This window comes from Lolium rigidum, chromosome 5 (assembly GCF_022539505.1).
Source record: "Lolium rigidum isolate FL_2022 chromosome 5, APGP_CSIRO_Lrig_0.1, whole genome shotgun sequence".
Classification (NCBI taxonomy): domain Eukaryota; kingdom Viridiplantae; phylum Streptophyta; class Magnoliopsida; order Poales; family Poaceae; genus Lolium; species Lolium rigidum.
The window spans coordinates 200,270,590-200,281,090 of NC_061512.1; the positions used below are offsets into that span (position 1 = coordinate 200,270,590).

General features: G+C 42.0%; 1 protein-coding gene and 1 long non-coding RNA gene across 2 annotated transcripts; both read left to right on the plus strand.

Annotated features, from left to right (window-relative positions):
• Positions 1 to 1,653: 1,653 nt before the first annotated feature.
• On the plus strand, positions 1,654 to 5,185 carry LOC124654781 (the record flags this gene model as incomplete). Its single annotated transcript, XM_047193768.1, is given in 7 exon segments — positions 1,654 to 1,712; positions 3,288 to 3,363; positions 3,702 to 3,817; positions 3,913 to 4,002; positions 4,083 to 4,214; positions 4,495 to 4,680; positions 4,942 to 5,185. Coding segments are annotated over 5 exon segments (519 nt in total). The 5' UTR covers positions 1,654 to 1,712; positions 3,288 to 3,311.
• Positions 5,186 to 5,390: 205 nt separating this feature from the next.
• LOC124654782 lies at positions 5,391 to 9,673 on the plus strand. The gene is made up of 2 exons (XR_006988458.1): positions 5,391 to 5,512; positions 9,463 to 9,673. It is a non-coding gene; the product is annotated as an uncharacterized LOC124654782 (long non-coding RNA).
• Positions 9,674 to 10,501: the final 828 nt, after the last annotated feature.

Here is a 10,501-nt window from a genome sequence, read left to right on the forward strand (position 1 = left end):
AGCAGCTAGCATTGTCAATTTATAACCTATTTATGATTACCTTATTTTCGGACAAACATGGTTACGTATTCTGGTGTCGGCTGATTGATGGGAGCTTCAAAAGAATTGCTTTCACTGGAAAATCACCATCCATAACAAACTGATTGCTCCCAGACTTCCTGGCTACGTTGTACCATCATGTTCTCCCACCGTGAGCACATGTACTCCTCCAGAAAGAGGACGACATGGATGGGTTGGTCGGCTCACCGAAGGAGCAGCAGCTCCGGAGGCATGAACCAGTGTGCGAGCGAGATGATCCTCCAGCCGCCGCTGAACCAATTTGTGAACCCTGCCTGCATCACCTGATCGAACCCTATCCCTGCGAGGAACTTTGACGCGCGCCCGGGCGTAGTGTGCCCCGCCGTGGCGATTGAGCCTCTTTGTACACATCGGCGAGCTTCTGGTTGTCGTCGTCGTTTGGATCGGAGGCAACCTTGAGGCTTGCCTGCACGTTGCTGAGGTGGCAATCTTTATGTCCGCGCCGACCACCTAGACGGCCTCGTCGACCTCCTACTCCTACTTACAATCCACAATCAGGACGTCGATGATATTGGACACCGGGACTTGCTATCAGGCGAAAGGCTTCAACGGGTGAACTCGCTTGTGCCGCACCACCTGTGTGCGTATCTCCAGGGGCCGCAGGAAAACCTCCAGCAAATCGAATCACCTAAGAAATCGCGGGCGGCGAGAGACTCTGGCTGCGTAACTACGTCCTTCCTCCACTTCTTTGAACAAAATCTGCTCCTTTTCCTTCTCCACTTTGGCTGGAGGATCTTGTGGACATCCGGCCAGGTTGCCTAGCACGTGTACGCTGCCTGAATTCATCTCGATCGGCGAAGAAACCATCAAAAAAGTCGAACGATTCAGTACTCGCCGACGATGATCTCTCTGACCGGGTTGGTCGACAGATAACTTGGTCGAGACGGCGGTGGACTCGATCGAGACGGCGGTGGACACCAGAGAACGCGAGAACGTCGTTTCGCGGCGGTCGGTCGGCTCTGTGCGCTGGTGGATCAAGGAAAAACATATAAAGAGGTTGTGGCCGGCCAGCTCCGTGTGAGATTGGGATTGATCGATCAGGGTTCCAAATCAAGTACGGCGTAATTAGATCGGGTCTGACTCTGGTCGGGATACTTTGCTCGTGCATGCGTGGATTTCTGGTCGTTTTGGTTCATGTTGGGCAAGGGGCTGGGCCGTTCTGATCTTTTTGGGCCGATTCATCGTAATAGCTGCTCTCCTCTTGACATACGTGATACATCCGGTTTCCTTACCGATTGAATTAGGAACGTGTTTTAGCAATCAACCCATGGAAACAGCGATTGGTTTTCTTAGCGATAGCAAAAGGATATATAGAAGGACCAACGCACGAAACCAAACGGACGAAACGGACCGAACCAAGGAAACGCTTCTCCCTTTATTATTAGGTATAGATAAGGGGTTCTGGAAATTTCTGATTCTTTTTTATCATTGAGGTGATTTTTTTTTCTTTTTTGCGAATAAATCATTCGGGTGATTGAGGAGGAATGTTTTTAATTCCTATTTTTGTGTATAGTTAATTGATAACGGTGCTTATTGGTTGATGTTCTTTCATTGTTTTCTTATCATTTCAGGCTAATGCCATTGTCTCATTCAACAATAGGCCCGCTTCAGAGGCTGTTCCATACTTTGAGCAGGTATTTTGGTTTGCGCTTTTTTGCACATTGGATCGTTACATTATGGTCAACAGGAGTAATAACTATTCTAATTCCTCTTTTATTGTTGACCCTAACTGACACAATAACAAAAAAACAAAGCCTTTTGTGCCAAGCAAGTTGTGTGCGGTAGGCTAGAGATGAAACCCAACAAAAATCTGTGGCAACAAAAAAGTAAAGAAGGAAAAATTAGCGAAGTAGATAAAACTAAATTAAGGTTCCGGCACATGGATATCTTATTATTTCAATGCAGTCCTACCAAGTGCCAAATCTGTAGGTACATCCCAAACCTTCAAGTCCTTTTTGTTATCACCTCATCCCATGTCAACTTGGTCACCCAATCATCCCCGTCTCTCTTTGTATTTTCGCTAACCTTTAGAATACACCATTAGTTGGTTACTTTGTTATTCTCAAAACAACCTTAGTCGGTGTTGGACAAATTTCTCTGCCATCGCTGCCACCCCTATCCTATCATGTATAACCTCGTCATTGATTCAGTTATTTCTTCTATGGCCACACATCCACCTTCACTCGCGCATCTCTGTGACACTCATTGTATTGTTGTCTTTTAGTGGGCCAACATTCTACTCCATATGACACCACAACTCTTATTGCCGTCCGGTAGAACTCACCTTTTAGCTTTTAAGGGACCTTTTTAGGGAGGATGCTAGATGCTTGCCCCAAGCTCATCCACCCTGGTTTTCTTATGTGGCTAACATCATCATCAATACATCATTGCTTTGCGGCATTTGTCCGAAAGTATAGAAATGCGTCCCTCGTAGGCACTACATGTCCTTCTAGATTAACCTCAGCCGCAACACCATTAAGGTTGCACCTCATATACTTGGTCTTGGTCCTACTAAATCTAAACCCCCTTGATTCTAAGGTCTCTCCTAATTTCCTATTGATGCCCACCCTACTTCCACTCTGAGCATCAATTGAAGAATGCAATCAAGTGAAGCAAATATAATCAAGTGAAGCAAATATAATCAAGTGAAGTGGTGCCCACCTCATGATGCAAAGTCTAGCATGCAATCAACTGAAGCAAATATAATCAGACATCATAGGGCATGCCAAATAGTAGGTCCCAGTCTGGGCCATGTACTCGAGTCGACTTGTGCGGGGCCACGAAGGCCCTGTATCTCGGGCAGGCCACGGATACCAGCTTCCAACACTTGTGGATCGACGTGCGGAGTTGGAAGGTGACTAGAAGATGATGAGAAACGACTCGACCTCGACTGACTGACACTGATTAGGAAGTCAAGACATCCATGTCTTATTTGGAGTCGACCTTTGGTCGGTTTGTATGTATGCCAATATATATGCCCCCACCCCTAGGGTTTAGATTTGGGGTTTGTTTAGATTATAGTTCTCCATAGATGCAACTCCATGTACCTCGTTTGTGTCGAACGACCAGACAAGACCGCTTACGGAACCTAGTCTTTCATCTATACTTAATCTATATTCGCAGTATCTGTATTGCATATCATCGTTCTTGCTTGTTCTTTGATTGCTTGCATGAGTTATATCTTTGATACGTAAATTTGTTTTGTGCAGATAGGCCCACTATTTAGTCAACTAATGCCTATGATGGAGGCATCACCTGTATACTCCGTGGCAAGAGATGCATCAGGTGATTATTCATTTTTGGTTTACCTTATTATATTTACCAATTAATATTTAAGTGTATTGGAAATGTTCTCGCTTGCCTCTAACCTTCCATATCAATCAAATAGCATGAAAGGCCCTAATAAATTAAGATAATGATAAATTTAATTGTTAATTATGATGTTGTATCTCTGGAATTCTAGCTGCTTCATGGTATTGCAGCGTTGGTGCTATGCCTCATGACATGTTAGAAATGTGTGTCAAAACATTAGTTTGATGCAAGAGTAAGTTAGAAGAAAGATACAAAAAATTGCTAAAAATGGTTATGTTTGCTTCACAGTAATTTTCGGTGCAACTTTGTAGGGGGCGCATGGAAGGCTCTATTTTATTTAGCTGGAGGTTTGATACAAGAGTATGATCGAGAAGCTATGGCATCTGTGAGCAAATTTGTCGATCAGTTACCCTCTGTAATGAATCAGGTACTTTATGAATCTAAGTTATTTGATCATTCAAATGTGCTTCTACAACATGTTCATTTATTAATATCTTTCTAATACTCGCATGTTATTTGCAGGTTACGGAAGGTGTATCTGAATTCAAACCAACGCCGCCTGAGAACCGTGAATTCTGCAAGAACTCCTACAGTGTGCCAAATACATTATTGGTAGGACAAACTTGCTTTTTTAGGCTAACCTCTTTCTGTTATATATTAGCATTTATTAATTTTCCATGCACACATTGTAGGTGAAATTCAGTGTTGATGCTATTGATGATACAGACATAATTGAGAACATCTTGCGGCCTCGGGTAGAATCAATTAATGGACAAGTAAAGAAGGTCACACTGTCAGGAACACATCTAACTCCATGTATACAGGTACGGCTGGTTATAGTTTACATCTCACAATTGTATGATGCATCATATGCAAACTTTTAGAACTCGGTATATTCGTGTCAGGCTCATTTTATTAGGAATCTACTTGGTGCTATCACTAGGAAACAACTGGCTATTTGTAGTTGAACTAAGACCAATTTGTCATGCTCAGAATCACTAGATCATAGTATCAAGGACTGCTTCTCTGTTTATGTGTAATATCATTTATGTACACGACATTGATATCTATGTGTATCAGTCATTAACTATAGCTATACTGCAGGATGTTAAATGGCAGGCTGGTTCACAATACACTCCAGCAGATGCTCTGGCGCAGGGTTTAAAATCGTTAGCTCTCAATGAGACCAGGGTCCTCTCAAGAACTATCGCTGATTGGTTCAGATCCATTTAGAACCTTGGATTCTTAATTATTGTATGACCATTGAAGTTCAGAATGCTGCTTACGAAGGTATGCAATACTACTGTACCTATAATCCATATATAGTCTGTCAATTTACAACCATTAACAGGCTTTGACACCACCCTGCAACTTATGTGGTGTAAAAACCTAGGATCATTTCTTGCGTTACTCATGCAGTTACCACATTGGAGATCGTTTCACACGTCAGAGCCAGAACTGCAGAAATATCTGTAGAATCTGTCGTACTGTACGGTCTTCATTCAGTTAACTTTGGTTCATGCATCAGAAACATTTTATTGGTTCCTGCAGAACTGGCTGATGCAATTGGCTGGGTGTGGAGCAGTGGAGGTTGCCTTTGCAAGGACACATAAGAGTAAATGTTATTGCACCGACGGCTCTAAGAGAGATGCATTTGGACCGAATTGAGTACGTCTATCGTGCAAGCTCACCGGCAGTCCGTACTAGTATTATTATCTGATCAAGATTTGGAGGTTTGGGCCAAGTCTTGGGACCCTAGTCAGACTGTGCAATGCATTTGACCCAAATACCAGGAAAGCAGTGATTTAATCTCAGGTATGGCACCAGCGAGGCTGAGTTGGCCGTATAGACCTTGCAGCAGGCAACCCTGTCCATGCACGGCCTTCTGATGGTTGGCAATTTATTGCAATACAATATTTTTCTGTATAAGTGTTACATTTGGGACAAATTTTGTGTACTTTGTTTAATTGTGAGGATGCTTGTAATTAGCACTTGTGCAAAGAAAAGCTGTTGAACATTTTCTGGTTCTCCAGAATATATACTGAATGCATATGGTGTACAACGATCTACACCAGACATGAACATTGAAAATGCAGCAACTGTAAGTTATTGATCTTGAATGGTACCATAACACCCCAAAATTTTGAAACAAATAAGAACCATATTTTCAATTATCCAATTTTTAGGGTTAACAAAAACTTGGCTATTTCAAAATCTTTTCTATTATGTGAATGAATGAAATGTTTGCTATTGCCATGAATGTGTGTTTGAAGTATTTGAAATTGTTTCTAAGCCACAATCATGCAATTTGGATCAAAGAGAAACAAATAAAAAGAAAGGATAATAAAATTTGCATCACATATGAGCCTATGGCCATTTTTACAAAACTTTAACCTAGGCCATTTGACCTTGTGTAAATGGTTTGGAAACATTACTAAACTAATAATAATCACTTTTGGGTAAAAGAAACACAAAACAAATCAAAAGAAAATTCAAAAACAAGTTGCATGTGATAATGGTCAAATCGCCATTTTTACCATGATACCTACTTTGAGCCCCTTTGGTTAACTATTTCTAAACTAAACTTTCTAATCTTTTTGTCCAGATCACTAGTACTCATAAAAGTGAACAACTTGGTATAAGTCAACCTTGCTGATTCAAAGTCAAACTCTTAATATAAGCATGCAAAGTGGCAACTTTGAATCAGATTCTAGATTGCCCCAAATTTTGGATTTTTCACAAACCAACTCCAAATTGCAAACCAAGGCCACCAATAGATTCCAAACATTATTTAGATCACACCTATGAAGTATTTTGGCCAAATTCAAATTCAAATGAGACCATTGCATCCAACATATGGTGATCAAGTTATTTAATAAAAAGGTACAATCACTATTCCTACCCACTATGCACCACCTCACTCCACTTTTCTTGTGCTCATCTATAGTGGACATGGTACTCTAACAACTCTCAAACAAAATCATCATGCCTTGCCATGCTCACCATGGCCAAAGTGTCTCCCTATGTCATGGCATATGTCACTCATGTTGGCCATGATCTTTTGTGCATGCTCTAGCTCTCCCTAGCCTTGCCAACCATGTCACATACCCTGGCCTCACCTCCCTAAACATTGCATTGCCCTCCTAGCCCAAGAAAAAGGCATGGAAGATCCCTAGCCAACCCATGTCACCCTCATGCCACTCCCCAAGCCAATCCCTCTCTCCACTCCTCTGCCAAGCTATAAAAGGAGCACTCCCCTGCTCAAACTCTTCACACCATTCCTCTTCCCTCTCCTCACTAAGCCTCCTCGAGCAAGCCCTCTTCCCAATTTAGTCCGTAGCCACTCAATTGATCGCCGGAGAACCGCCGGAGCCGTCGCAGAAGGAGCCGACGATTGGGGCCACCCCAGGAGCTGCCACCGGTACCAGGAGGTTCGCCGTCGTCGACAACGCCGATATACCTCATCGCCGACGATCGCCGGACCTCCGGTGAGTCGCCAACCCCCTAGGCTCGCCGCAGCCAGGGTTCGCTCTCGTCGATGACGACGATGACTGTGAGCCATTGGATCTGCTTCTAATCGTGCGGGCCACGTTAAAACATACCGTTTTGGGTGTGAATCGACACTGACGTGTGGGACCCTTTGTCAGGCGGCCCGTGCGTGCGAGACGCGTTACTGGGCCGGCCTGTTATTCTTTCTCCCTCTCTGGCCCATTTCAGTTTCCCGCGCGAGCCCACAAATTCAAATTCAGCTAATTTGTTTAAATTCAATTTCAATACTGGTGTTTGATTCAAATTTAAATATAACAAAATATACCAAGCCAAAATTTATGAATTTGATATTTTTGGAAAGCTTATGAAATTATCTAACCAACTACACTGGTCTCAACCTTAGATTCATTGTAGAACTCATGTAGTAAAAATAACAAGGCAGTAACCTTTCAAACTTCAATGATTTATTAAAAATTAACCATAAATTATTTTGAGTTGATCCCAACTCTCATAATTCACATTTCAAAGGCTCTACACGAATATGTAAAAATATTACAGTGGTGTTTACCATGATCATGGGCTAGAGCAAAATAATGGCTATGTGGCCATTTCTAGTCCATTTAAATTACCCAAATTAATTAATTAAATAGTATGAGAGGTATCCTCTCATTTAAATCATTGTCCCAAGTAATCCAATATGAGGTAATGACCTTAGTCTATAGAACCTCATATTTTATTACTTAGTGATATTAAATTGTTTCCATAATAGTATTTAAATTGCATGAGATGAAGTATCTCATTTAAATCATTTTCCCAAATGGTAAATATGAAGTGTTGACTTTGGTCAACATGATCTCATTCTTATTATTTGAGGATAATAAACCTTAGTAATATTCAATGAGAGGAAATTATTTCTCAAAGGCAATGAATAGAAACCCTAATAAATATTTCAATGAGAGGAAATTGTTTTTCTTAAAAGGAAACAAAGCCAACCACCATGTTAATAATGTCGTGATGCTAGATTAGCTTGTGTGATCCCTTTGAGTGTTAAGTCTAGTACTTAAGCATTGTTTGGTGATTGTATACCTCGTATCCGTTTATAGACGCTAGTACCGAAGGCTTCGAAGAGGAGGAGGTCTTCTACGAAGAAGAAAACTTTGACCACTGTACCAATCAAGGAAAGCTATTACCAATGCAAGTTCTACTATTGCCAAGTTACTAGTGCAAGAGACTATGCCACTAGTATTGGTATTTAAAGTCTTTTTCATCCAAACCCAAGTTTTATCTTGCTTTAACTTTACTTTGATTTACCAAGGTTTACTTGTTGTAGTGAATTTGTGTACAAGAGTAGAGTATCACCAGAGCTTCAAACTTATCCTAGAGAGCTAAAACTTAGTTAGCACCCCTCATGATTAGTTGTTAGTGCTAAACTAAAATTGACTACTCTAGATGGGAACATGTGAATCAAATGACTTTGAAAACTTTGGAATGATGAGTCATTCTATTGAAAGATTTTGAAGGTGAATATGACTTGAATGACATGGTGAATTTGATAAAAACCGATGATTGGGTTCGGATGCGATACAATTCCAATTTTAGAGTACCCCCACAATACCTGATTATGGGTAGGGCTTAACTGGAAATTTATGTGCTTTAGTATGGGTTCCCTCTAAACAAGCGTCATAGGGGTTATGCCGAGGCTGCCTCAGTGAAATGTGAAATGACGTGAAAATGAGGTGAATGTCTTACCCAAGCCCTGTGCAGTTCCCAGGATGGCAGATTGCCATTACTGAGAGGCCAAAATCATGGGGGGTGCCTATACTAGGGTATGTAAGTGAAAGGTTAATGGTTGATGATTCGCATACTGAGTATGATTATTGAGGGCTACCCCTGACGGATGTAATCAAATGTTGTGGCACAAGTGTATAACCTCTGCAGAGTGTTCCGTGTCCACGATCATGGACGGTTGGATGGCCATACTGTTCCGTTGTCAGATGTTTTCTAAAATTGAATGGTGACATGAAAGGTGAATTTGACTTGATCACAACAGAGTTGTGGGAATGACAATAATGTTCCCACTTGAGTTAAGTTAGGCAAATGAAGAGTCTTTTATTACTAAGTGCTTATGAAATAAAACCGGCTTTATGCAAATAAACCTAGATCTTAGAACCCCATTGATATAATTAATAGTGCTTACACTAGTATTAGTTTGCGAGTACTTTAAAGTACTCATGGCTGTGTCCCAGGCTATTCAAATGGCCAGACTATGAAGAGGAGCAGCAGTATCAGGATGATGGACAATAGGATGTCTATGATAACTAGGACTACTTCCTGACGTCAAGCGTTGCTTGTGGAACAGATGGACCGCTACTACGTTTCTTCCGCTGTGTGTTTTGTAATTGATCCTTAGATCAACTGTTATTGTAAGACTGGATCATGTGATCCTTTGATGTAAGACTATTATGGTTTGTAATGAATGATGTTCTGTGATATCAATCTATTATGTCTCGCAAAAACAATATTCCTGGGATTGCGATGTATGGCATAATAGGCATCTGGACTTAAAAATCTAGGTGTTGACAGGTACCGTTTGGATTAAGCTCAGCTAAATCGTGCCGGTGCGTAGTACTGAGACCTGAGCTCACCAAGGCACCAATTCTCTGGAGAACATCTTCCCAGTTGCGGATTCGCTGGGACTGGTATCTCCAAGCTCTATAGTCAGAATCATGATGCAGTTATTGTTTTTGAGCAAATGTTTGTGCAACTTTTCTTTTGCCTTGAGTGGTGAAGTAAACACATGTAGTACTCCCTCAGTTTATCTATCTAGACACATTTTACTTTTTTTCGATAAAGGGAATATATTAATATCAAGAGATACCAATTACACCCAGCCTCTGCAACAACGCACCACCCTAATGGCACTACGGATGCACACGGCCAAAAAAAAGAAAAAAACTAAGAAACAAAAGTCCCGCTACAGTATCTCGGGCCTAACAACAGCAATACATCCACCGCCATGACAACACCTGAATTACAGACTCTCCAAAAAATGACGCCTCCAAGAAGGGAACAATGCTCAAACACCGCCCGATCAAAGATCTTGTGTTTTCACCCTGAAGATAGTCCCCGCTCAAAACAATGCCTCCACCAAGGTCATTGCCAAACACAAGCAGTTAAGGCCAGACCTTGGGTTTTCACCCTGAAAGGTAGGACTCTGCACTTCACCTGTGTTGTCGCCCCCACTTTCATACCGCTGCTGTGAAGCCCGGAACACCAAGCAAGCCTCTCAACAGCGCGGAGACTTGAACCTCCCTTAGCTAGTCCTCCCCTCCGGTCTTCATGAAATTCTCTTCTTCCGACTTTCATCATGGATCCATAGTCACTTGATGTCAACACAGAAAAAGAGCTTCGCGCCGCTCCCTCCAGAACCAATCGGTCGGAATAAAAGGTCGGAATAAAAGCATGGGTGCGCACGACCGAATACCTCCGATCCAGCAAACTCCAGGCAAAACACTGTTACATTCGCCGGCGGAACCTTCCGGAACTCAACCCCCCCGACCAGATCACGAGTCCAGGCCTCCGATAGGTCCTCCTCTTCACGCAAGAGAGGTCCTAGGACCGC